Source organism: Natrix helvetica, assembly GCF_964273705.1.
Source record: "Natrix helvetica genome assembly, chromosome: 10".
NCBI classification, from domain to species: Eukaryota; Metazoa; Chordata; class Lepidosauria; order Squamata; family Natricidae; genus Natrix; species Natrix helvetica.
The window spans coordinates 16,765,780-16,793,772 of record NC_138561.1 but is presented as its reverse complement, the minus strand read 5'-3'; the positions used below and the strand labels follow the sequence as shown (position 1 = coordinate 16,793,772).

The 27,993-nt window shown below is 42.9% G+C and overlaps 1 protein-coding gene across 2 annotated transcripts; it reads right to left on the bottom strand.

The window, feature by feature from the left end:
- Positions 1-1,202: 1,202 nt before the first annotated feature.
- Positions 1,203-21,663, bottom strand: GPT2 (glutamic--pyruvic transaminase 2). Of its 2 annotated transcripts, none has more exons than XM_081963227.1 (12): positions 21,448-21,663; positions 20,650-21,008; positions 11,442-11,531; positions 10,452-10,560; positions 8,290-8,423; positions 6,446-6,689; positions 5,727-5,806; positions 5,070-5,206; positions 3,449-3,623; positions 2,088-2,243; positions 1,416-1,528; positions 1,203-1,313 (listed from the first exon to the last, which is right to left on the bottom strand). In XM_081963227.1, exons 2-12 carry the CDS (start codon positions 21,001-21,003, stop codon positions 1,223-1,225), a joined length of 1,683 nt encoding a protein of 560 aa, XP_081819353.1. In that variant the 5' UTR covers positions 21,004-21,008; positions 21,448-21,663; the 3' UTR covers positions 1,203-1,222. The 2 variants fall into 2 exon arrangements, with proteins under 2 accessions (XP_081819353.1, XP_081819354.1); XM_081963228.1 differs by having other exon boundaries at positions 21,454-21,663.
- Positions 21,664-27,993: the final 6,330 nt, after the last annotated feature.

The following is a 27,993-nucleotide window of genomic DNA, read 5'->3' as shown; positions in this document are numbered from 1 at the left end:
TAATATCTATTTAAATTCAAGTGACAGTTCTGAAGGCATCTGAATATTCAGAGAGGCAATATCAAATTGGACCTTTTCTTATTGCTCAAATCTTGTCTCCGTTGGCCCCTTTACAATGATTCAAGAGCAATCAGAAACCTTTTTATAAAGAACATTGAACAAGAAAACCAGAAGTTTTTATGAGCAGATGTTCCTTGGTTATCATCAACTTGCGTTTACCATGCAAAGATGTAATCCAATATCCCCAACAAGTCATCGTCTTCTCCTTCTTCTTCTTCTTCTTCTTTTCTTCTTCTCCTTTTTCTCCTGCTTCTTCTTCTGCTTCTCCTCCTCCTCCTGAAACTTTATCCAAAGTAACCAGGCATTTATTTTCCAAAATGTTCCTACTTAGATGTCTGCAACCAAGTTGTTCCCTGCCCCACAATTTGTTAGGACTTCACACTCATCATGGCCAAAGGAAGCTTTAACCCACTATTTCTATCTTGGAAACAGCTGGCCAAAATTAAGTAGGAATTTAAGTATTGTTATAGTCCCCTAAGTCTCTTCCTAGCTCCCCTCCTGTGACTTATTTTTCAGCCATGCTTGTAAATAGATGAAGTGACCTTTTTTTCTTCTCAAAGAAGACAAATGTTGTTATTTTGCAAGTTGAGGTAACCTCGCCAGGAATTCAAAAGGCACTCAGTTCAGAACAACTGATTGTCTGAACAAAATCTTGGGCCTCTTATTTGATCCCGAAACAGGAGAATTTAATACTATTTGCAAAAGATTTCTGTCTAACTCTCATAGACAGGCTGACCAGAAGAGTTCAGAATAACTCATCTGTGCCTTTAGTTTACCTATACAACTGTTGTTTTCTGAATTGGTTTGTGGTACTCTGGTACCTTCTTTTTTTAAAGAAAAGAATAGAAGAATATTTATCCATACCTGAACGTCCAATCTTATCAAGTTTTGCTTTTTTACTGTGGAACAAAGGCAAATTTTGCAACATCCCATTTTGCAACCAATGACTGCATTAATAAATCTTTTAACGCATTTCCTGTATCTTATTTTAGTTAGGTTTGTTCTAGTATTTTACTAGTCTTTTCTATCAAACTGAAACTCTAGTAATTGTAATTCTACCATGAATCTGATTTTAAAAAAAGACAGCCCCCCAAAGCATATTTTTCTATCACAGCTTCAATATAGTTTCAAAGATAACAGTCTAAAAAAAAGAGTCTTTATTTTAAGAGTATTCCTCCAGAAATTTTATATGGAAATCTTTCACTTTCTTCAACAAGATCTTTAGTTTCTCTGCTTGTGGGAGAATCGTCATCCTAGAAGGAAAGGAAGAGGTACTTGAATAAATATTGTGTGGAAATTACAAGGGAAGAATTTCAGCATAACCTGGGCAAGACCATCTGTAAGGACAGACCTACCTAAAGTGGTAAGTTCCTTCTCTTTGGCCGAACCCGCTTCCAGGAACAACACAGATTCCTGTTTCTTCTAAAAGTTTCATACAGTAGAACATGTCGGGAGCCATTTGATGGGCCTGGAGTAATTTGAAGTGAAAGGAAGTTAATTACTAATCACACAGTCATTTCAAATTGCTTCGAGATTACCTGAATAATATGGTAGAGTAGGTTAGGGTAGGGTAGAGTGGAGTGTAATGGAATGGAATGGAATGGAATAGAATGTAAAAAGAATGTAAAAAGAATGGAATGCAATGGAATAGAACAGAACAGAATGTAAAATGAATGGAATAGAATAGAATGTAAAATGAATGGAACGGAACAGAACAGAATTGCTAGGTTGGCAGAAGCTGGGATAAGTAATGGGAGCTCACTCCATTACGCGGCGCTAGAGATTCGAACTGCCAACCTTTCTGATCAACAAGCTCAGCGTCTTAGCCACTGAGCCACCACATCCCTTATTAAATGCAGTTTAATTGGTGCATATAGACAATACAACATATCAAGTGTATGCACAAACTCAACCCGTTTTGTTTTCATTGTGGCTTAGCGTGATGCACAAATTTTCTACCTACGGCAAGAGAACTGCTCCAGTTCAGCTGCAGCAACATTTCTCATAGAGGATCGAGGCAGTCTCACCTTTGCTATTTCAATGGCCTTGGCAGGGATAAAAATTCGTGGGAACGCGTACATGGCCCCTTGAAGTGGGTTGCAGTGGAGACCCGGCACTTGAGTGAACAAGTCTTCAGTTAGTTTGGCTTTCATTGCAAGGTTGTTCAAGATGGACTCCTTTTCCTGTGTTGTAAAGAAAAGTGAAAGAATGTCACACAGGGGACACCGCAACTGGGCAGTTCAAACCAGCTGGGACTATTTTGCAGTTCTTAAGGTAAAAATTCCCCTCGTACATACGTACTAGTTGTTCCTGACTCTAGGGGGTGGTGCTCATCTCCGTTTCAAAGCCGAAGAGCCAACGCTGCCCAAAGATGTCTCCGTGGTCATGTGACCGGCATGACTAAACGCTGAAGGCGCACAGAACGCTGTTACCTTCCCACAGCTCTTACTTTATTTCTTAGAGTATCAGTTCTTCAAGTTTTCAGCACCATCCAGTCACCATCTAAACTTTCCTCCATCTAATTTTTAGTATATAAAATGAGAGCAGACCCCCACTCTCTACTAGCACTGATGATGTTACCTAGGTGGGCAATGAAACGTCTGCAAGAAAACCACCAGGCTCAGAGAGTACCAAACAGCCTCCATCTAAACTTCCATCATCCCATCATCTGCATTTTCTTGGCTGGAGGACAGAAGAAGCTTCTTAGATTCAGTATTTTGTATCTCACTAACTAAAGAAACCATGGACAGGATAAATGAGTGAATAAACAAAAAATTATTCCTGCAAGGAAGACCCAGCCAACTGTGATAGTTCTTTGTAACTTAATATTACACAGTATACACTTGACTTGATTCTTCGGTTACCTTCAGTTCTTAAGTTTTGTTAGGCACTGTTTCTGTCAAATATTATCTGGGTTCCTGCGTGAAGCCAGCCAGGGGTGTAAATTATTTACAGTCCAATCTAATCATGTACGATTCAAGTGTGAATCCAGAAACTATCACTGAAAACATTTTTTATCAGTGTATTTAAACACTACCGAGCACTTGAGACAACATTCTCGCTCTGGCATTCTCACATGCTGGTTGGAAAGTTAAGTTCAAAGTCAAATTTGAAAAGACACCCGATGGAGGAAGTTTGGGTGAACGGAAGATTAGCTACTTTCTTTTCAAAGAGATGTTTGAAAGAGGAAAGGAAATTCTGTTTTGGAAAATGGATCCCAGACGAATCCTTCAATTGGATAAATCAAAAAAAGGTGATTTTTGTCTTGGGTGTTTCTTTTGAACGCCTATTTTTATTCTCATCTCTTCTGTCTGGCAGAAGTTTCAAGAGCTTCTGGTGGTTTTAAGAAGGGGAGGAAAACGAAAACACCTCAAATACATGAACAAACCTTAATGAACTGGGCATAGGATTCTTCTCCAGGCACGGGGGGGTTCACCACGATATCCATAGCGGCTTGACCCGAGACTGGAGGGCACAGACGGACAGAGAGGAGCTTAACTAGCTGCCCTTTAATTTCTGGGTGCAGGTTTAACACCTCCATGTAGCCTCCTCGGTAGCCACACCTGAAAACCAGGAAGAAGCCGCAGGAACAGAAAAGAGAAGAAAAGGAGAGGGGGAAACACGATGATTAGAAAAACTAGCATGAAATTCTCGCAGTAGCAGGAAGGCAATCTATAAAGTCTACAACTAATGCAGGATCCTATTTTAATCTTCAGAGAAAGGAATGGCAGCTGCTTGATGGATTAGGCTGGCATATAAGGCAGGGTTATGCATTGCGGCAGAGAGGTGTTTTTTTTTAAAATAAAAAACCAGAGTGAATACGGACATACATTTTCTTTTTTCTCCCTTTATCATTAAGGTTTAAGTTATTTAAATCATCAGAGTATTAATAATCTCCAATCAACACCATATAAGCAGTGGTGGGATTCAGCCAGTTCCCACCACTTCGGGAGAACTGGTTGTTAACTTTCTGAGCAGTTTGGTGAACTGGTTGCGGGAAGAAATCTTTAGGGCAGAGAACCGGTTGTTAAATTATTTGAATCCCACCACTGCATATAAGTACTATTTGTTGTGGCCTGCCAGTGGAGCTGGCAGCAGATTCACACAGTGAGGAGGTTGAGGAGAAACATGTCCAGCCTGGAGTCTGGGGAAGGCTCTGTGTCGGAGGCAGAGAAGGGGCCAGAGCCGTATGCCAGTTATCAGCTGCCTTCAGAATCAGACATCAGTGAGGCAGAGGAACAGCTGGAGCCTGTTCCCAGTGTGCGAATGCACAGAGTTGCCAAACAAAGGGAACAGCTAAAGAACGGGGCTCAACTTGGGAGTAAGGCCAGAGGTGGACGATGAATGGCCCCTCCCATAGGAAATAAAAGAGGAGCAAAAGGGGAGTGGAGTTTGCAGGAGACAATTAGTTCAATTAATTGGTTCGTGACTCTCTGAGATGATATCAGCCTGGCAGCTCTCCAAGCCAGATAAGGTCTGTGACTGTAAATCCTCCCTTGAAAAACTTTGCTGGATGTGAATGAGCAGAATTCACAGCAAATTAATAAAAGGGATTTTTGTCGGAACCAGGAGTTTGTTTCATGCTCTTGGGAAGCCTACTACTGTGTCCAAATAATATAAGATACCACTTGTTTCGGCAATAGTAACTATTTTTTTAAAAAACCAACATGCCACACCTGTGCAATACAAGCCTCACCCCTTTTATACAAAAAAAAGTGAGGGTTTAGCTTTTTCTGACCATCCCAGAGAAACCACAGCAAGTGATTTCAAGTAAAGGGATTAAATGTATATTTACCGACAAAGAAACAAATATAAATTCAACACAAAAATAGTTTGTGGGGAAAGTGACTGCCCGCGAAGGCCCCTGGACTGGGGCTGAAAAGCGGAAGAGGGAGCAGCATGCTCCGTCCCCCAGTTGGGTCTACACCAGGTTGCCCCGATAGAAAACACACTTAAGTAAATGGGATGTTGCACAGCAACAATTCCGCCCTCGGCCATTGAAAACTTACTCGCCCATGTAGCCCTTGGAAGTGGAATGAAAAGAAGCGAGTTCGACATTGTTCCAGTAATTGGGTCCCATCTCGTAAAGGATTTTTTTGAAGGAGTGGAACTGGCAATTCTCCGAGTAGACGTTGTCTTGATACACCTGCATCCCAGGAAAGACACAATTTCAGGGCGTCCTCGACTTGTGACCATAAGGGAGCCTATACAAAGCTGGGTCAACACAGGACCCATGCAACTTGCTTTGCAGCAGATGGTAAGCGAATCAACATGGCTATTACCTGAACCCAGGGCTGGGCTGCTGGAGGTTCGCAGGGGCTCGCGAGAACCTCTACTAAGAGTCTGTGCAGTTTGGAGAACCCCCAAATCCCACTCCTGGCTGGCCCCGCCCACCCCACCCCTCCCCTCCCCTCCCAGGACTCCCCATGCGGCTCATTTTGGATGCAGGGAAGTGCAGGGCGAGCATGGAGGCTCAGGGAGGGTGAAAAATGAGCCTACTGGAAAGTCGGGAACAGGTCTTCTGAGTGCCTCCGGAGTCAGGGGAGGCCGTTTTCACCCTCCCTTTTAATAAAAGGGGTTTGTGTCGGGACAAGGAGTTTGCTTCCTGCTCTTGGGAAGCCTCGGTCAGAACAACTGCTGTCTCCGAGGCTGAATATTTTCATTACCTCGTCAGCCAGAAGAAACAGCTTCTCTTCCCAGGCAAAGTGTATCACCTCTTCAATACATTTTCTATTTTGAACTTGACCTAAAATTCATGAAGAAATAGGAAACAAAAAGATTCAAAGCACTCCTCCTTTCCAATGAAACAGATGTTACGCCAATCATTTCTTCATTCCAGAACATCGCTTTAGGTGTGAGGGTCAGGGAGGGTGTACAAAGGTGCCCAAAGCTGTGAGGGATGCACAACAAGAGGGGCATGGGGATGGCGTTAGGGAATGCACAAGGGATGCACGGCGCAGGTTGGGAGAGATGCGCAGGAGGTGTGGCACAGTTCAGAGAGGGTTGGAGGGGTGTGTGCAAGTGGCCAGCACAAGCACAGAATGGTTGGAAAAAGTTGCATAGGTGGGGGACACCAACCCTGCTGACTTGTGATTTTTCCTGTCAGCTTCCCCAATGACTTTCTGGGGAAGCCAGCAGGAAAGGTTGCAAATAGCAAACACGCAATCACTTGTAAGTGTGAGCCAGTTGCACACAATCACATGACTGCAGAGATGCTAGGATGACCAAACTCTAAAGACTGGTCATAACCAACATTTTCCAGCATTGTTGAATGTTGGCTGAACAACGGTCGTAACTCGAGAACTGCCTGTACACAGACATCGCGATTTGAGAGAGAAGTGCGACAGAGAAGTGTAAAGAGCAGACCTGTACAAATTTTGCACACCTGTGGGGTTTCCAGGATTGATGATGCAAAGAACCTTGGGATTACAATACGCTTTGGCTTCATATAAGGAGCGGTGTAATTCATTCACATCTAGGGCCCAGCAGTTCTCTTCGTCTAGGTAATAGTTCACCTGGATGGCATCCAATTCGGAAATGGCAGCGGAATATAAAGGATACTGAGGAATCGGGATCATCACTCCGGTCCGGGATCTCCCTCCCCCGGAGACGAGGATCTTGAGAATGGTCTGGAAGATTGAGGAAAGATAACTTCGATTAGAATAAGGGGTGAAATCTAGTTATTTTCGCTACCTATTTGCAAATGTGAGCACAGGGGCCATGTGTTGACGTCTGGGCAGGTGGGCGGAGACTGCTACTGAGCATACCGGCAAAGGTAAGTAGAACAGCGATGGGGAGAATTGCTGTCCCACGCGATTTAGATTAGTTAGGAAAAAAGAATCCACCAGAAAAGAACATTTAAGAAGATTTTGAGAAGGCTGAATCAGTAGAACGGCTGATCCAGAAATACTGGACAGGTAGTCCTTGGGTTACAACCACAATTGAGCCCAAAATTTATATTGCTAAGCAAAACATTTGTTAAGCGAGTTGGCCCCATTTCATGACTTTTCTTGCCAGAGTTATTAAGCGAGTCATTGCATGCGAGTCATTAAGTTACCCTGTTTTTCCCGAAAATAAGACCTCGCTGGATAATAAGCCCAATTGGGATTTTAAGTGTGTGTGCTAAAATAAACCCTCCCCTGAAAATAAGCCCTCCCCAAAAATATCGCAACACACAGCAGCCATGAGGTGACCATACCTGCCGCCTCCTACACCTCAAAAATAATAAGACCTCCCCGAAAATAAGGCCAAGTGCTTATTTCGGAGGCCAAAAGAAAATAAGACCCTGTCTTATTTTCAGGGAAACGTGGTAGTAACACGGTTGTTAAGTGAATCTGAATTCCCCATTGATCTTGCTTTGTCAGAAGGTCGCAAAATGGAATCACATGACCCAGGCATACTGCAACCGTCATAAATAGGAGTCAATTACCAAGCGTCAGAATTTTGATCATATGACCCCGGGGATGATGCAATGGTTGTAAGTGTGAAAAATGGTCAGAAGTCACTTTTTTCAGTGCCATTGTTAACTTTGAACGGTCATTAAATGAACTCTTGTAAGTCGAGGACTACTTGCTATAGCAAACCTGGCCAGGTGATGGCATTTTAATCATGCCATTTGTTTTATTTCAGGTAGCAAAAACAGTCACGTGCACAAAGATAACTACCTGTACGTTAACATAACTTCAAGTTGTTAAGTGACCAGTTGTAAGTTGAAAATTACCTCTAACCCAACTGCGGGAGGAAAAAATTGGATTTTTTCCTGACGGTCATCCAGAACTCCAACCTTGGCAACTTTAAGACTTGTGGACATAGATACGACGATGTAACATAGATACGACGATGTAACATTGTACAAACTGTTGATATAAAGAGTGTAATATGTGATAAAAAGACAAAAACAATAAAAAACTATTCAAAAAAAAAAAGACTTGTGGACTACAAGTCCCAGAATTCGCTGGCTGAGGAATTCTGGGAGTTGAAGTCCACAAGTCTTAATGTTACCAAGGTTGGAGACACCTAGTGGTCTGGATGATCTTTACAGCCAGAATTTTACAGCCAAAACAAAGGAGAGGAGGAAACGTTGAGACCAGACGAGAAAGAGATTTCTACCCTTAGCAAACTAGGTTAAGCATTTCTTTTCTTGTTCTTTCATGCAGTCTGAATAAACCTGGATTCTTGGTCCCAAACATGAGGAACCTCACATCAGAAGATGCCCCCAATGCCACCTACAGCAATGCCGTCGCTTGCTCCCGTGGTCAAGTAAATGTTCTCTGGATCGGCAGGGACACCCCCATCTCGCCGCTCAATGTATGCCGCTACATCTTCACGGATGCAATTGATTCCTTGGCTGGCACTGTACGAGCCTGTGAAAAGAAGGAAAATATCAGCCTCCGAAACCCACGAAAGATGTGTTGAGATTCTTCTAAGAAGTTTCCTAACCCTCTATCTGTAACTTCTGCCCATCAATTTGATCAATTGACATATTCAGAGAACATAAAGATTAAATCTGGGGGAGATTTTCCCCCTTCCCCTTCTGCCTCCGCCTTGAAACCAAAACAGATCAAGCAATACATTTATCACTTCAAGTTGAGGCACAATGGACAAACATTATTCATCGTGAGCACTGATGATGTTACCTAGTTTGGTAATGAAACGTCTGCAAGAAAAACATCAAATCCCGAGAGCACTAAGAACCCTCATAGTCAGAGTTCTCCCACACTCCTCTTGGTGAGAGCACAAAACGTTGGGTCCTTTACAACGAACAGAATAAAAATATACCCAGGACACACGGGGAGCAGGAGATCTTTGAGTAACACTTTGAAGAAAGGTGATGTCCCGATTTATGGTTCAACTGTATCTTGTAAGATTTTTTTTTTAACCAGAGCCACGGAGATATTCCTTTTGTGGGTGTTTCAACTTTTCTGTGCACTCTGCTGATGCTGTCTGGATCTCGGAATTTTGGAATATATTTGGAATGATTTTTTTTTAATACTCGAGACTGTAGAGAGATTCACCAAAGATGGCCCTGGTGTAAGGACTCAAGGAGCAATGACATCTGTTTCTCATATCAAAATAGTTAAGGTATTTTTTTTTGTTGATGTGCCAAGACACATTGATCAAAGCGTCTCCAATAATCCCAGGAAGCTCAACCTTGCATGCAAAGAATTTTTTTAAAAAATGACTTATTTCTCAGACATGAAGATGCCACGTACCTCAGCATATACATATTGTGCCACTGTTGCCCAATTATACTTCCTTATATATCAAGTTGAACTAGTTTTAGAGTTTTAAATGTTATTAAGGAAACTTCGAAAAATATGTGGGGACCTAAGGAACTGGATGAACGACTAGAAGGAAAAAGAGACTCAGACAGACTGACCTTCTTGCTACTCTCATTCATCTCAGTAAACAGTTGGTTTTCCAGTTTGAGATGGGAATGGTGTGTTTCATTTGTGTTGAATGTTAAACTGTGAGACACTTCCACTGGAAAATTTCTAAATATTTCTGACAGTAAATTATTCCAGCTTAACTCTTTTCTAGACCCAATGGCCTGGGAACTTCTTGATGCTGACAATGATGAGCATAACACATCACTCTCTCGCAATGTTTCTCAACCTTGTTGTTAGTTGCGAAGTCGTGTCCAACCCATCACGACCCCATGGACAATGTTCCTCCAGGCCTTCCTGTCCTCTAACATCCCCCAGAGCCCATTTAAGCTCACACCGACTGCTTCAGTGACTCCATCCAGCCACCTCATTCTCTGTCGTCCCCTTCTTCTTTTGTCCTCCATCATTCCCAGCATGAGGCTCCTCTCCAGTGAGTCCTTCCTTCTCATTAGGTGGCCAAAATATTGGAGTTTCCTCTTCAGGATCTGGCCTTCTAAAGAGCAGTCAGGGTTGATCTCCTCTAGGACTGACCGCTTGGATGGCCTTGCAGTCCAAGGGACTCGCAGGAGTCTTCTCCAGCACCAGAGTTCAAAGGCCTCCATTCTTTGGCGCTCAGCCTTTCTTACGGCCCAACTTTCGCAGCCATCCATCGCAACTGGGAAAACCACAGCCTTGAGTAGACTCACTTTTGTTGGCAACCTTGCGACACGATAAACCAATTCAGATACGATCCCTTAGCTTGGCCAAGTTAAGATGTGAGGACTTCCACTCCCAGAATTCCCCAGCCGGCATGCAAATTATTTAGCTAAGGGTTCGTATCCAAATTGGTTCGTCGTGTCGCAAGCAATAAGAAATGAAACAACTGCAACGTGAAAATAAATGTGGGGGGTGGGGGAAAGGTTTCTATCCAGCAGAAGTCAGGTCTTCTATTCCTCCAATTTCAGAGTCCAGAATGACCGACAACAAAGGCGGCCAGGATCTAATGTGAAAAAGTGATAGAAGTACCTAAGCTGTTGCCTCCGCAGCCTTGCAAGATCCGTCTTGCCCTCTTCTTGGAGTCTTCTGGGAAACTGGGGCTGTCCAGCAGGTTGGAGTAAGTGCAAAGTGCCACCACCTACATCGTCCCCAAAAAAACACGGAAAGAGATGAATTCCACAGTATACCAACTTACACCCTCCTATTACAGCAATCTTATCAAATGATCCCAATCTCGCTCTTACAGGAAGCCCTCGACCTAACATCTTCGTTGAGTGACCGTTTGAAGCTACAGCGGCCCTGAAAAAAAACGGACTTCGGAAAACGTTTTTCACACTTAGGACTGCTGCAGCACGCGCGCGCACGCACACACACACACACCGGTCACATGATCAAAATTCAGAGGCTTGGCAACTGGCAGGTATTTATGACAGTTGCACTGTTCCAGGGGTCAGGTGATCACCACGTATAACCTACCCAGCCAGTTTCAGACAAGCAAAGTCAATTGGGGCGGGGAGCTGGATTCATTTAATGACCGCATGTTTCAGTTAATAACTGCAGTGATTCACTTAAGAACTGTGGCAAAAAGGTTGTACAATGGGGCAAAATTCACTTTATATCGCCAAGGGATATTTTAGGCCGTATTGTGGTCGTACGTCAAGAACTAACCTGTACTGTTATTGTCTATAATGTTATTATTTCAAAGGTAGCATGGCGTGGTGCTTGTTTCTTAGCTACCTGGCGAATATACTTTTGCTCCAATTTTGCTCAGCTCTGTGACACTCCCCAATGCATTTCTGACACCCACACCCACAAACATCCCACGTGTTTGCTGTCTGGATGGTATCCTTCCTGGTATCTTTAAAAAAAAATCCAGGTGAGCAGCTTGAATATTTTTTCCCATTCCTCGCTCTAGTTTCCACTTTGGAGAAACCGGACTTGGCTGTCCACTTTGGGATAACCTTATGACTTCAGTTGCCTTTCTTCAAGTCTAGACTTCCTCCCGCAGAGTCCTCCTACCTGTCGAAGGAAGGTGATGGGCTGCTGTCCCATGGCGTGAGCATCACCAATGTTGGCCTTGATGACCTCTGTGAAAGGCTTTTTGATACCCTGAAGTGAGAAAAGAACAAAGCTGTTACCCAGCAAATCCAAGCTTTGTAGAACTCAACGCAACCAGGACACAAAGCCTCCTACTAGGGCAAATTTCAGAGCATTTTCCCCCTTCCTCCAAGGTCCCTTCCAGCTCTATTCTGACTTGAATCAATACCCGTAGCCTTCAAAGCAAATAATATCAAGCAGCTTTTTAAAATAAACATTTTGTTATTTTTCCTTAATAGCCCTTAGAATTATATACCGCTTCATAGTGCTTTACAGCCCTCTCTAAGTGGTTTACAGAATCGGTCAATGTAGGACATATAAAGTTCTTTGTTCGTGTTTTGTTGCTGCAGAAAATGACAGGCATTAGACTTCTCAGGATACAGGAGGAGTTTATTTGGCAGCCAGGTTCAGAAAAGTTAGCCCATGGCTAACGTCGCGAATTTCTGAACGACCTTCATTATCGAAGCACACATTCTTATACATTCTCAAAGGAAGCGTAACACGGAAACACTTAACTCATTTCTTACCTTGAGGGAAAAGCCTTATAAGGAGATGGGGGTCTTACTTCTCCTTTTGTTACAGGTATGGACTACGTGCCATTAACGAACTTTAATTGAACCTTGTGGTTTTGGACTTTTGACATAGGGACATTTGCTGGAACATGTTGTGGTTGAAGGCTGGTGACATTTCCCTGTCCCTTTAAGCAAGCTTCTAACTGTCCCTTTTATGCCATTCTTATATTTTAATCCATATTTTATTCTACTTTATTGTCATCTTAGTAAATGCATTGAAATGGACCACTGATAACATAAGAGGCCATAGGCAAGTCCTAGGTACATTTGGACATCAGGTTTATGAACCTTGCACATCCTTTTCCCCTTCCATGCTTGGTTTAATATCATCCTGGTTTGATCAACCAGACGTCTTGTTGGCCTTAAGTCCAGAAATCCATTTACCCCAGCTTCTGACAGCAGTCAATCGGCTGAGATTCAGAAGACTAGAACAGGATATGATTGTGCTGGGGTTGTTTTTTTTTAACCTACTACTGCAGGAGAATAATATTCTAAATTAGAAGGGTGCTAAAATCAAGACAGTGCATACAATTGGTGGTTTGTTGTTGTTATACAACATGGAGGAGCCAGATTTCCGTGATAAGAAATGGCGTAACGTCTAGGTTTATTTGGAGCATTAATATGCTTTAAAATCTCACCGATGCCACCCCAAAATTATAAAGCTAGAGTTGACTATCTTGCTTATTGGTTCTTCTGCTGCTGGTGTAGTATCTTATTAAAAATATATAAGGTACCACTTTATCTCTCTTTTACATTGAGAACAACTTCACGGCAGTAACTTCAAATCTGAATGGTTATTGCAGGATGTAAATCGTTTCTGTTTACATCCATAAAACAAAATTTATTTGCCGAAGGAGGACGAGCTCCTTTACAAGGACCACACATTCATTTATTGCCTATTTATATACCATTTCCTCTTCCCCCGTCAACTGCCTTTTCTTGTTCCTCTCTCTTCTAAGGTTTAGCTTCCTACCTTCTCCTTCTTATAATACAGGCCCACTTAACTCTTTATTTGCAGCAAGCTGTAGTTTCACCACATACAGCAAATGATTGTTTGAGGGGAACCTTTCCAAAACAAGGCGATGCAAATTCTAACCCACATTCCTGAATTTGGAGGCTTACTCAAACAAACCGAACAAACCTGTTTAAACACAACGTGATACTTCAAGCAACCCATGGGGGTGGCAATCTTAGAAACTGGAGGGAAGACTGAACATGCCTAAATACCAGATGGTGTAAGCATAACCTGAATAACGTAACTGATACTATCACAAGCAATCAGGAAAAGATCTCATTTTCAATCTCCAAAACTTTATTTTTAACTTCTTCGATGCTATTGTTTGTTCTCTAACAAGTCAGAATTGGGAACCAAAACCTCCGCTCTAATTCTAGTTCACAGGGTAAATAAAGAACTCTGGTCTGGATGTAGCATTGAGTAAAAAAATCACAGAGGTTTTCCCTGATGGGTTTAGACAAACATGAAGCTACCCTACAGAACCCAACAAGTAAGAGACACTAGGATGCTAATTTAAACTCTATTAATTCATTCTCAATCATCCTTGATTTTTCTGAATCCCGAGGAAGTCTTAACTTTGATATCAAAAGACTTCATTTTTTTCCTTTCCTGGCCGAACCTGAAAATGCATCTTTCTTCAACAAATACAAATATATATTGTAGACATAATTGGGGCCAATCAAAATAGGCATTTAATCTGGGAGATGGAACATGGAAGGGCATGCATTTTTTAAATTTACTAGCTCAAAACCCAGTGCTGCCCGGGTATTTATAGACATCGAAGCGTTTGTCTGACAGGGAGCCATTGAGAGGGGTCTTTCTTCCCCCTACTCCCATGCCCATCATCCCTGCTCTCTCCTTTCCCCCTCCCATGCGCTCCTCTTTCTTGCCCTGTCTATGGTTCTGGCCAGGCTCTCCCTTCTCCCTCCCATAACATCACTAACAATTGCCGCTCTCCTTAACAGGCCAGGCATTCCAGAGTTATGCTGGAATACACACAAACAGATACACACACCAGGGGTGTCTTCCCACCACTACCGCAGTATTTGTTTTCAGAGGGTAAGTCACAAGTTTGGTTGAAATTGCTCGAGGCGTTCCAGAGTTATGCTGGAACATACCTACAGCCTTTTTTATACTGATAAAAATAAAAGAGAGAAGACAGATAGATAAAAGAAATAAAGCAAAACACTTTCAAGAATAAATCTCATGTTTTTGTTCTAACATCCCATTGTACCCTGCTTGTTTCTGCCTTTACACGATACAAAATACACACCAAGGTAGGCGTACAATGAGCTCACCCTACTGCACAAAATCTCACCCACCAAAATCAAATAAAAGAACACCTTGGCTGACAGCAATCATCTGCAATCAAGCATTCCTTTGATGTTAGTACTTTTTTAAAATATAAAATAATAAAATAAAAACAGGAACATTTTGCAAAACAACAATAACTAAAAGAGAGCGGGAGATGTTTTTACAGTATTCTATCAGGTTGTTCAAAGCTATTCATGATCCAAAAAGCGGAGCTGTTTTTTGGTCTCCCATTAAGAAGTACAAAGGCTGGAATCAGGAGAATGTTTTTTCTGCTCCAAAGGAAAACACTCAAGGTTGCATAGTTACAGTTTAAGGCAAGGGCTGCCACGGATGCAAGGCTGAAGATCCTAAAGACCTGTGCTACCCACCCCCATCTCGAAATCGAAGCAAATTCTAGCAAAGAATGCAACTTGTCTTCTTCCCCATCACCGTAAGAACAGAAGGCAGAGAGAATCCAAAGGCCATCCAAAACAAAAAGAGAGAATGTCAAGTTCAGCAGAATTTGGAGAGCTAATTTCATTTATAAGTTTCTCTCTTTTTTTTTTGCAAAGAACAACAAACTCTGTGCAGTAGGTTGCCAATTTTTCTCCTTGTGGGGTTCCTGGGTGAAAAAAGTGGAAAGTCAGCAGTTGGAACATCTTCCCATCTCCAGCAGCGAAAGCCTAAACCACAATTATTATTATTATTTTGCTTTTTCATTCCAGTATTTCCACTTAAGCGCCAGCTAAAAAGCTACAGTTTAAAAATGAATGTATTGATTCAATGCCTATGCTGTCCAACTCGGCAGGAAAAAAAAATAGGTAGATTTTGTACAGAGCATGTTTAGCATTTTACTTAAAATTGCAAAATATTGGTTGGCTTCATAGAACCTCCTAAGCCGTGACATGCTTTAACTACTGTCTGCAACAGCAGTTTATACAGTAGATCAGGATTATGCAAAGGTTAACTTTGAGAATAAAGGATAAAGAGGAATCCATGTACTTCAAGGCACGGGGAAGATTTTATGATTGATTTAGAGAAAGAAACCGAGAAAAGAAAGCAAGAGAGAGATATAGAACCCAGACGAGACACTATTAAATGGAAAAGTGGGGGGGGGGAAGAGGGGGAAAATAGAAAAGAAAGTATCAATATATAAGTATATGTTCAAGAATGAGATATAGAGGAAAAAAATAGTTAGGACATGATAGTGAAGAAAAAGGAATAGGAAAGGATAAGCATAAAATTATGATAGGGTGTGTGGGAATACCATCCCGAAAATACACCAGATGAGAGTTGAAAAGAGATAACCACAACAACAGAAAAGGAAAGGAAGAGAGGACGAGAGGAGAAGAGAGGAAAGGGGAGAGAAGGAAGGGAGAGGACAGGAGAGAAAGGGATAGAAAGAGGGTAGGAGGGGGAAGAGAAAGAGAGGAGTAGGGGAGAGGCAAGTGAAGAAGGAAAGGGGAAGGAGAGAAGGAAGGAAGGAGAGAAGGGAGGCAGGATGAACAAGAAAAGAAAAAATTGGGTGGTGATAATACAAAATAGGTGTATGGGATGGTAAGCAAAGCAAGCTAGAATGTATATTTTAACCTTTTATATGGAAAAAAACAGATATGTAAAAGTGATAAAGCTATATAAGAATAATAACTATGTGAATGTATACTTGTAACTATATATAAGAGAATAAAAATAAAAACATTTTTTAAAAGGATTATGCAAAGTGTCATCATGTCATAAGAGCTGACTCACTTGAAAAGTCAATCATGCTAGGACTCATCATCATCATCATCATTTAATGACCCCCTAATCCCTTGCAAGATGGTTTGCAAACCATAACGGTTGGGTTCCTGCAGCACCTGAAGTCCAAGCATGGCATGTTAGCTTAGCATGATGCACAAATCCAACGAACAATTAAAGCCAAGATCCTTTTGGATGCCTATGGTTAATAAGTACCAACGGACTGCCTTTCAGACATAATCCATGCACTGAAAGACTGCCTAGGGAACAGTTCTAGAATGATTGCTGATCAATATTAAGATTGCTGGATTAGGGGATCCAGTTGAGAACAAAATGCTCAGCCAAGTTAATTCTTCCTGACGCATAAATATCAAGACAGCATCACAAGACCGAAGCCCTAAGTAAACTCCAGAGCATTAAAGTCAACTCTCTCTCAAACAGTGATGGGCCAATCATCAAGAGTCTTAGAACCGAACAGATGGGAATTCACATGCTTGAACACTCCCTTTATCTGTATGCACAAGTCCTTCAAACATAGCAAGCCCATGAGTCAAGGTGAAGGGGTCAAGAGTCCTGTTAACTAACAGGGAGAGTGGAGCAATCACTAACTCAGTGAGTATTTGGGGGTGGGTGGGGGGCAGGTAACAGCAGAGTGGCAAGCACATGAAATGATTGAACTAATGGACTGAACTAACTTCCTGATGCATTTACAGGTTGTCTTCAACTTACAACCTCAACTGGGGCTGGACCCTCTGTTGCTGAGTGATGCAGTCATTCAGTATGTCATGATGCCTGATTTTATGACAATTTTTTTGCCATAGCAATAGCCCTTTGACGTATATACAGTGCTTGACAGCACCTCTCTAAGCAGTTTACAGAGTCAGCCTCTTGCCCCCCAACAATCTGGATCCTCATTTGACTGACCTTGGAAAGATGGAAAGCTGAGTCAACCTTGAGCTGGTCAGGATTGAACTGCTGGCAGTGGGCAGAGTCAGCCTGCCATACTGCATTCTAACCACTGCACCAGAGATAGATGGATGGATAGATAGATAGAATATAGACAGATAAACAGATACAGAGTAATAGATATTGTAGATAGAAGATAGAGATAGAGTGATAGATAATAGATGATAGCTAGCAACAGCCCTTAGACATATACCGCTTCACAGTGCTTTATAGCCCACTCTAAGCGATTTACAGAGCCAGCCTCTTGCCCCCAACAATCTGGGTCCTCATTTTACCCACCTCGGAAGGATGGAAGGCTGAGTCAACCTTGAGCTGGTGAGATTCGAATACTGCATTCTAACCACTGTGCCGCCATGGTCATTAAGAGAATCACATGGCTGTTAAAGAAATCCATCTTCCCCTATTGTCAGAAGCCCACCTGGGAAGGTTGCAAATTCCTGCTCTAGTCCTCAACTTATGACAACTGCTTCTGTTGCTAAGTGGTCCAGCTGAGTGAGTCAGGCTGGAGGCGTGAAGTGAATCACACGTTTGTTGTTAAATGAATTCCAGCTTCCCCCGGCTGACTTTGCTTGTGAGGTTGCAAACAGTGATCACGTAACACGATCTCTGTTATAAATACAAGCTGGTTGCCGCCAGGTTCCTAAATTCTGATGACACGATCCCAGGCGACTTTTTTCAGTGCCTTTGTAACTTTGAATGGCTGTTAAAACAAATGGTCATAAGCCAGGGACGAGCTGTGACTGGCTGCGTTCACAAATATTATCCTATTACATGACTCCCTTGGTTTTCAATCAATCAGAAGGAGCCTTTGAGGTCTTCTAGTCCAGCCCCCTGCTCAAGCAGGGAACCACATACCATTTCAGACAAATGGATGTCCAGCCTCTTAAAATCCCCCCCCGTGATGGAGCACCCACAACTTCTGAAGGCAAGCTGTTTCACTGGTTAATTGTCCTCACTGTTAAAAAAATCTTTCTCCTTAATTCCAGGTTGCTTCTCTCCTTGATTAGTTTCCATCAAGGGTTTTGACGTACGTTCTGTGAATCTAGCCAGCTGGAGGTTAATGCAAACCCTGGTGTACCACGATGGAGGCACTTATACAGGAACAAATTCCCTGGGGACACTAATGCTGGTTTACTACTTTTTCCACTCGCTGCCCTGCAGGTATGTAGATTGCAACTGCCTTATTAACAAAACTGACTTTCAATATTATCTGCAGGGCACAAAACCATCTGGGCCATCTTCAAGATAAAGATTATAAATAGAGTCCTGTTAACGGTTTAAAAAGTTACAGACGCGTTCCAAGGTTCTCGGTGAATCATAACTTATCTGATTTTAAAGGTTACAACCAGTTTAGAGAAAGCGATGCATCCAGATTAATTATTTCTTTAAAAAACCCATTTTTTAAAAAACCACCTCCATTAACAGAGGCTAAGCACCAAAGAATGAAGGCCTTTCACCTCTGGTGCTGGAGAAGACTCCTGCGAGTCCCTTGGACTGCAAGGCAATCCAACGGTCAGTCCTAGAGGAGATCAACCCTGACTGCTCTTTAGAAGGACAGATCCTGAAAAGGAAATTCAAATCCTTTGGCCACCTAATGAGAAGGAAGAAGGACTCACTGGAGAAGAGCCTCATGCTGGGAAAGATGGAGGGCAAAAGAAGAAGGGGACGACAGAGAATGATGTGGATGGATGGAGTCACCAAAGCAGTTGGTGTGAGCTTGAATGGACTCCAGAGGATGGTAGAGGACAGGAAGGCCTGGAGGAACATTGTCCATGGGGTCATGATGGATCTGACACAACTTTGCAACTAACAACCACCATTAACAGAATCAAGCAAAATACACTTAAGGGCAAAAGCCACAAGTGGGGGGAAAGTGTCCACCCTCCCCTAGAAGGCTTAACTTTTTACTGAAACAAGATGTGAAGTATAGGCTAGTTATCTGTTGTTACATAAGGTGGAGGAAACCTGAGATTGCATCAGAAGAAAAGTAAATATCTATGGAATATGCAATTGCATTCTTATGCAAGTATCTGACCCAGAAGATGGGAGGTGGCTGTTTGCTTTTCCCCGGCTGTTTCTGCTCAAAGAACAAATCCTGCGTAATTGCCTAGCAAAAACATCACAGGGCAAGAAAACTGGGGAAAAAATCACTCTATTACAAGGCTGGATCATCTATTTTTGAATTTCCATTTACTCATCCCTATTTATTCTTTTCTATTCTATCCTCAAGTTCCAATTCAAAGAACAGCCAACATTTGGAATAGCAAAACAGAGATTCCTGGGTAACTATCTCCCTTTCAATAAAGGCCTGAAAATTAATGAAGAACCCCAAGCGTATTTGACCAAACAAGACAGCAAGGACAGACACAAGGGAAAACAGCTACAGGTAGTTCTCAATGTACGACCACAATTGAGCTCAAAATGTCCATTGCTAAGCAAGACAGTTAAGTCCAACTCCCTGCTCAAGCAGGAGACCCCTGAAATACCATTTCAGACAAATGGCTGTTCAGTCTCTTAAACCTCCAGGAATGAAGCACCTACAACTTCTGGGGGACAAGCTGTTCCACTGGTGAATTGTCCTCACTGTTAGGAAGTTTCTCCTTAATTCCAGATTTCTTCTCTCCTTGGTTAGTTTCCACCCATTGCTTTGGAGAATAAATTGACCCCCTCTTCTTCGGGGCAGCCCCTCAAATATCGGACACTGGTATCATGTCCCCCCTAGTCCTTCTTTTCTCTAGAGTAAACTAGCCATACCCATTTCCTGCAACCCTTCTTCATATGTTTTAGTCTCCAGGCCTTTAATCATCTTGGGTATTTTTTAAAGGACTTTTGGGATGAAGAGGTGGACTCAGTCCCCAGGAGAGAGGAGGGCAGGATTGGGAGAGACTCGCCTAAAGCGACCTGCCTCCAAGAGCCTGTCCAGCGACTCTCGCCAAGGAACTGAGGCCAGGGGCGTCCCCGGCTTCTCTCCCTCCTTCGCCGCATGCTGCTGCCCTGCCTCTTCGGCCGGCCGGCCAGCTAGTTTCGCCTGCCCCAATCAAGAGCCGCAGCGGCGGAGGAGTGGCTCAGGGGGCGGCGGCCAGGACGACACTCGGGCTCTTCCCCACGCGATGCACATCTGGAAAGGGGCTCCAAGTCGGGGTCCCGCGGGTAACGCCCATATGGGCAGTACGGGATTCGAAGCCTACGGAAGGCGCCAGGTTCCGGGGAAAGGCCGTTCCCAAGTATAAAATGCCCTAAAAGCCTAGGCACGCTCGGTACAGCAGTTTGCAAGGCGCGGTGGAGCGACTCGCCTTTCGTGTCCTAATTTTCCCTTGTATTCGTATTCATTTCATGTATTCATAATCATGCCTATACTTACATCTGTTATTTAATTCATGCTTGTCGAAATACATAAATAAATATAAATAAATAAATAAACCCGGGTTACCGAGATGTGCAAACGACCACCAACACCCCTCCCCCCCCCCATGGCAACGTTGTCCGGAACCCTCAACCTCCAAATTAGAGCCCATCCCAATGATAGATTCCCCAGCCAGCCAGCTACCTTCAGCAGCTCCTTCTCGATCTCGCCCGCTTTCAGGACGATGGGCCCCCGCACCGCGTACTCCACCGCCTTGACCTGCGGGTTCATGGATTCCAACGTGAGGATCTTCTCGCGAGGGGCCTTCTCCTTCAGCTGCAGCGCGGGGGCTTCGGCGGCGGCGCTGCTCCAACCAGCCAGGCGAACCGGCTGGGCGTTGGTGCGCGGGGCATTGAAGGGCCGTCGGCGGCGCTCTTTGCCGGTGGCTAGCCAGGCGAGGAAGCGGACGGCCTCGGGTCGGCGGTCCGGGAGGCGAGGGGGAGCGGCGGCGGCGGCGGCGACAGCGGCTTCCCTGCTCAGCCCCGACAAGCGATGCATGGTGCCTTAAAGAGGAGACAAAAAGAAAAAAGAAAAGAGGAGAAGGTTACGATGCAGCCCTGACGCTGTTACCTAGTTGGGTCTTGAAACGTCTGCAGGAAATCAAGGCCAGCTCAGAAAGCAGCAAGGATCCCTCGTTCCTGCTGAAGGCCAGAAGGGTTCAAGCCTCGAGGTTGGTTGACTCAGCCTTCCTTCCATCCTTCCAAGGTGGGTAAAAGGAGGACCCGGGTTGTTGGGGGCAAGAGGCTGACTCTGTAAACCGCTTAGAGAGGGCTGCAAAGCACTGTGAAGCGGTGTATAGGTCTAAGGGCTACTGTTATGTCAACCCTGAGCTACAAAGCTTCCCCTTTAACGGAGAAGATTAAACCGGGGATGGGGGGGAGGAGAAGCGCCCCCCGACACACACCCCAGCGCTGCAAAGGCGCTCTCCGCCCCACATCTCACCCGCACCAGCGTCCCGAGAGAAGCAGGGAAGATCTCCGCTTGTAAGCAGGAGGCAAGTACGCCCGAAAGTCTCCTATGCCTCTTGCAGCCCCGGCTCCTCCGCATGCAAAAAGAAAGAAAAGGGGAGGCGGTGCTGGCCGGAGTTGCGCCCCACGGAGCTCTCCAATAAGAGACCGCCCTGGCTGCCTTTGGAAACGATTCAGCGGCGAAAGCCGGCTCGGGGAAAGCCCATTGCCCACCCACCCTCCACGCCTCCGCCCCAAGCCTGCTGGACGCTGAACCGCCCAGGCTGCCTGCCCTCCCCAACAGCTGGCCGTGGGGGAATTGCACCAGCCGAGACGCGCTGCCTGATGGGGCTTGTAGTTCCCCGGGGCCGCCCTTGCAGAGGAGAGGGGAGAGGAAACTACGTCGCCCAGAAGGCTCTCCGAGCAAGGTTGACGCGTGTCTTGGCTCTGAGGGTGTGTGTGTGTCGAGAGGAGGACCAGGAGGTGTCGTCGTCTCCCCCCCCCAACCAATCCAGTCCGCTCCTTTCCCCAAAGCGACCCCTCCCAACGGAGCCAGTCATTGAATGAAAATAGCCCCCCCAAAAAGAGAGGAGATTTTGCACGTGAAAACATGTTTCCTGAACGTTGCAAGGCTTCACAGCCAAAGACGCCTCGGGCGCAACCGTAGCGGAAGACAATTAGTTCGGTGGAAACGCTGCAAAAAAGAAACACGGTGGGGTGAGACCCCGGACTTTGCGCATTTCCGACGAGGGATTTGGGGTTCGCACGTTTTCTTATGAGTCCGCCGACCTGGAGCCGCAAAACTGAGCCGCAAAAGTTATCAGCTAGATTTTAGCTTGGCTTACTTTTAGATGTTTAGTCTACTTTCATCCAGCCCGGATGGTGAAAAGGATGGATGATTCAGTGTTTTTTCTGCAGAATGGAGACGGTTGGGGTAATTTAGCCAATTTTGGTTGGGTTGACTACAAGGAGACACATTGTGCAAGGTAGCCGTACTGAATCGTGATTCGTCTTAATGAGGCCTCCTTGACTAATAAGGAAGAGTTAAGGGTTAAGGTGTGAGTTGTCCCCAAGGATGACGGACCAACGTTCAGGGGTCTGCAAATGGACAAATTCTTTTGAGGCTTAGTGTTTTTCCATTGAATGGACCAACTTGATCAAATGATCAACTTAGGTACATTTTATCTTAGTGGCTCTGTTTTCGCAAATCCAGGATTAACTTACCTGGTTATTAGACTGACTCTGTTTACCGGCTTCATCTGACATTAAGCCATAAACTAGCCATATTCGACAGGAGAAGCTAAGCCGAAATGTGGCCCTCTAGTCTAGTTTGTGTGCAAGGGGTGACTCATTGCTGCCAAAGCAAATAAAAGAATTTTGCACCACTTAACAGATAAATTAAAGGTTAGCGTTTGCAAAACACACCGCTGTTTCGCTGGGTGAGTGATGCCTTATTCCAGGAATGTGTATTAGTGTAGAGTAGACACACGTGGAAGAAGGGGGAAATTGGCTTTGCTCTAGAAAAAGGTAGACCAAAGTGTGTGAGACATTAACATGTTTTTCACTGTTTCTGTGAAATTGTGTGGCTTAGTGTAGTCAAGGAATGAAACAAAAGGAGGAAGGCTTAGTCTTCATAAGCAATCATCATCATAAGCAGTAAAATTACAGCTTGATTCACGTTTGAACCCAGATGATACGTTATGTTATCCATGCTTCAAAATTTCAAAGCCTTTATTGTCATCATGTATGCAGCGAAATCGGTTTAGCCTCTACTGGTGCACTCCATCCAAGAATACAAGAGAACATGAATAATATAAAGAACTAGCTGATAACCCAGTGCTGCCCGGGTATTTATTTATCCCAACCCTCCTTCCATTTCTAATGTTGGATTTTTCCCCTTACCAGAGGGAGCCCCCTTGTGGAGTACTGTGAAGCCATTACCATGGCAACGCCATAGCGCTGTACAGTAAGAAGCCATTTTAAGGCAGTACGGTAGAAGCCATTTTAAGACACAACAGGCTGTATCTTAACAGAACTCGAGGGGTGTTAGCAGTGTGTTACCCCCACAGTATTTGTTTCCAAAGAATAAGTAATTTGTGTACCAAGTTTCCTTGAAATTGCTCGAGGTGTTCCAAAGTTGCTATTAACTTTGGGCAGTTCACAACAGCTGTAAAACCACTAACTACAAAACATAACCATCAAACAATAAAACAGCAAAACAATAAAACCTGAGGCCTTCAGCATTACTCTTAGGGTGCCCCATCAAGAATCTTCATTCCATTCTTTTTATCCCAGTAGCCTTTATTGATTTATTGGTTTAGAGTTTGTTACTTATTGAATATGTTGTCACGCAGCCTCCCGTGTAACCATCTCTAAAGGTTTTTAAACATGAAATGACTGAACTGTAACACTAAAACGCAATATGTTAAGATATACAGTGGCTCTACTAAAAAGGGAAGGGGAGAATGAAAACAAGACTATCACATTCAAACAGGAAGATTTGTGGCATTGTTTCTTTTTTCCTTTTCCTGTGACATGAATGCAAAAGCCAGTCACATCCTCCCGCAGCATGAGGCAACTGCAAAAAAATAGAAGTGCTGTAAGTTGCATCAACAAAAGGATCCTTTCCAAATCCCAGGAAGGAATTTTCTTATTTTGATCAAGCCACACTTCAAGTCCTGTGTTCGGATGCTTTTGAGATTCCTATCGCTGGTGTAGAGACCCAGGCTCGAAGCAAATATTCAGAAACCATTATGCAGAAAAGCATATCTGAAGTCCTTGGTAGGGAAGTAGTATTCAGAAGAAGCTCCTCCTCCTCCTTAATCCTTTGGTGTTTGAAAAAGAGGAAAGGAGTGTGATGTGTGAATAAGACTCGCTTCCCACATCACGCTAGGGTTTTCATTTTTTTCACACAACCAAGATGCAACCTTTGATTTGATCTTAGGCTAGTTCTTATCTCCTTGGGAATTGCTTTCCTGATTTGGTCTATGTATCCATACAAGTGACCAATGTATTGGACTCTTTTGACCTGAAATTCATATCCTGGAATTAGATCCTGCATTTTGCTTTTATTATTTTTAAATGGCTGTAAGACTAATCAATCAACTCTAACCAAAGAAACAAATAAATAAAACTACGATCTAAAAGGCCTCAAATTCTGAAATCTGACTCTGTAGTTAGAATAATGGCCACGATTATGGGAAGTGACCAGAAAATTATCACCGATCAAATATTTGCTATGATGCCTGGTGCAATTTAGAGAGCTATCCTGCACATTGTTAATACTAAGCGTGGTTAAGCCCCAGTGGTCACACGCAGAGAAAATAATCAAAGCTAGCATTTGGTGTCATATGACTAACGGCATAATTCAACGACAATTCTCACAAAACTCAGAAGCCTCACGTTCAAAGTACAACAATGTGTGCCCGACCATGTGGTCAGTATTTGGTGGATGACTAACATAGTTTCCCAATAGATACAAAAAACCCAACATATACATTGTTTAGATTTGACTGAACCTGTTAGATTAATCTGGTTAGTTTTACTTGTCCCCATAGTGCAGAAGAAGTGTGGCTCAGTCGCTCTGAGCTTGTCGATCAGAAGGTCGGCCGTTCAGCGGTTCGAATCCCTAGCACCGTGTAATGGAGTGAGCTCCCGTTACTTGTCCCAACTTCTGCCAACCTAACAGTTCGAAAACAAGTAAAAAATGCAAGTAGAAAAATAGGGACCATCTTTGGGGGGGAAGGTAACAGCGTTCCGTGCGCCTTTGGCGTTTAGTCATGCCGGCCACATGACCACAGAGATGTCTTCGGACAGCACTGGCTCTTCGGCTTTGAAACGGAGATGAGCACTGCCCCCTAGAGTCAGGAATGACTAGTACATATGTATGAGGGACCTTTATCTTTATAGTGCAGAAGATGAATCCAACTGAAAAGCCTAGTGTGATGTTGGAACCAAGTCTTATTCACACAATATACTAAACCAGAAAAAGGTAGACCATGGTTTAGAAGGTACAAACCAAAAGATATAATAGTTAGGAAATATTGGTGCTGCATTTATTAATATTCTGGTTTGTCTGAATATATATTTCATGTTATATTTCCATGTGTGTTGTAGAATATACTTCTCTGGTTCAGTGAAACAATGTTTAAAATAGAAACCTTTGTTGATCCAGAAACCAAATGTTAATTAAGCTAAGAGTTTGGTAACAATTTGTCATTTTTCCATTTGTAACATGTTGGGCTGCTTATTTCCGTTTGCTTTATACATTTCTTCCCTTGGAAAATAGAGTTGTATACATTGCTGTAGTTAGCATGCTTAAACAATAATCCATCCGGGGATAGCTTAATTTAAAAAAATAAAATAGTCAGGCTCACATTCCTAAGATCACAAACAGGCCCAGTCAGGCTTTTTATATTATTCTTATTCTTGAACCAAATACCCACATTTCATGTTTGTGCAATTTAGCTCAATGTTTTTGGCAACCGTTCCAGTTAAAACAAAAGTAGTGCTTCTATGCACGGCACGCAAAGAAAATATTCAGATGGCATGTGATAACTTGCATCTAGTTAGGCCGAACGGAAGAGAAGCTGTATAGGAGATACACTTTATCTCTCAATTTAATTATGCCAGTAATTGGGTTTACCATTACTAAATGATTGATTGCTTATATACCTTCAAGTTGAAGCTAACCATTAGCAATTTAGCCACGTTGGTTGCTAGACGCTCTTTTCTGGATTCAACTGACCATCAACCATAAACCGACCATAGTTATAGGAGAAGTTAGACTAAAATGTCCTCCAATTTGTGGCTTGACCAACTGGTGACACAGAATTTTGCACTATTTATAAATAAACGTGTGTTAGAGTTTGCTTTCCCAATCTGTTCTTCCAATGGCCAACCCATTGGGAACCCATAGTCAACTCAAGTCATCTTGTGCTGGTTGTCTTCTCCAATTTCCTTCCACCTTTCTCAGGATTATAGACATCTCAAGAGGACTGTGTCTTTACATAATGTGTCCAAGATAGGATAATCTGGTTGTTCCCCATTGACGTTGCTTTGTCAGAAGGTGACCATACGATCCCAAGACACTACAGCTGTCATAAATACATGCCGTCATGTTGTAAGTGTGAAAAATGGTCATAACTCACTTTTTTTCAGTGCTGTTGTAACTTTGAACGGTCACTAAACAAACTCTTGTAAATCAAGGACTACTTTGGTTGCTCTAAGGCTGGTGACTGTACAGTACCTGTTTTCATTAGTTTTGTCTTTATAATTTTAGTCCCTTTTTTCGCCACTAAGCTCTTGGATATATTACTAGAGTTCAGAAATGAATTGTAAAAATGAAATAAAGCATATCATGACTTAACATGAGGTAGAATTTCAAAATTGACAGTAGCTCTGATAATCAACCGAGTACCCCTCTCTTCATGTCTCTGATGTTGATAGGAGCTATAACTGAACATAACTGCTAGATTAAAGACAGATGTAGCAAGCAATTCTATTATTGGACGGCATTAGAAACAGCTGTTAAAACGCGTACGCCTTTTCAGTTTAAGCATTTCTTTGTCATTCCTGCAACATTGATTCCTTTTATTGAGAAAACTATATTTAAAATGTATGGAGGGAAGGAGGAAATCGAATGATAATGCTGATCCAGAATTTTTCTGCAACAAAGAGAAGACCTACTGCATAAGACAGAAAGTTAAAATGACGCCATATTTGCATAAATCCAGAACGAACATTTTAAAGGATTATGACTCACTGGCCTTTAGTGTTGCTGAAATCTATGTTAAATGACAATTAGCTTCCAAAACTGGTTTTCAGACATCCATGGATAGACAGAGTTGGAAGTGATGTAATATTATTAGCATGTCTGTGAACTGGCTAAAACAATATCCATTATGAAATGAATATATGGAGATTTATGGGGAGCAAAGGAGAAAATTAAAGTGAAAAGCTATGATCCTGTTGAACATAAATCATTAGTATTGTGAAACAGCAACAGACTAATAGATTGGCTGCTCCCAAAGGATGTGAATGGATCTATGGATCTGTTTAGGGGAAAAATTCTAATGTGATTTATAGGATTTTTAAAAATGTGTATGCAATTAATCAAGGGAAAATCACATTAGTGTTGTAATGCATTAACTGGGACTAAGAGGAAAGAAATATAACCTTCATGTATTTATTCTTGGCATATTCATTGTAAATACTTCTGCCTCAATTTTTATACCTTGTGGTTTGGTAGCATCTTAATTCTGCATGGACTGGGAGTTCGTATTTGATGAACATGACTGATATTTTCAAATTCAGTTACAATTTGTTTACATTTTTTTACCTCTGCCCTAAAGTTTTCAACAAGCTGTGGATTTCCTTCATTTTTGCTGATTACAACATGCCTTTTATATAGCAGCTGGAAAGAGGTAAATTTGTAAAAGTTACTGTCCTTGAGTAATACTATACTTGTTTTCACAGAGTAGAAACTGTAAGAGTAGAGACTCTTCTCCCATAAGGACTTTGGGAAACAAAACTGAACTCT

Coding starts and splice junctions, on each gene's coding strand:
- GPT2 (XM_081963227.1), bottom strand. CDS start 21,003: ATGCATCGCTTGTCGGGGCTGAGCAGGGAAGCCGCTGTCGCCGCCGCC. Junction 5,807..6,445: donor CAATCCTGGAAACCCCACAG/GTGTGCAAAATT, acceptor CATGAATTTTAG/GTCAAGTTCAAAATAGAAAA. Junction 1,529..2,087: donor AGGCCATTGAAATAGCAAAG/GTGAGACTGCCT, acceptor AAATTACTCCAG/GCCCATCAAATGGCTCCCGA.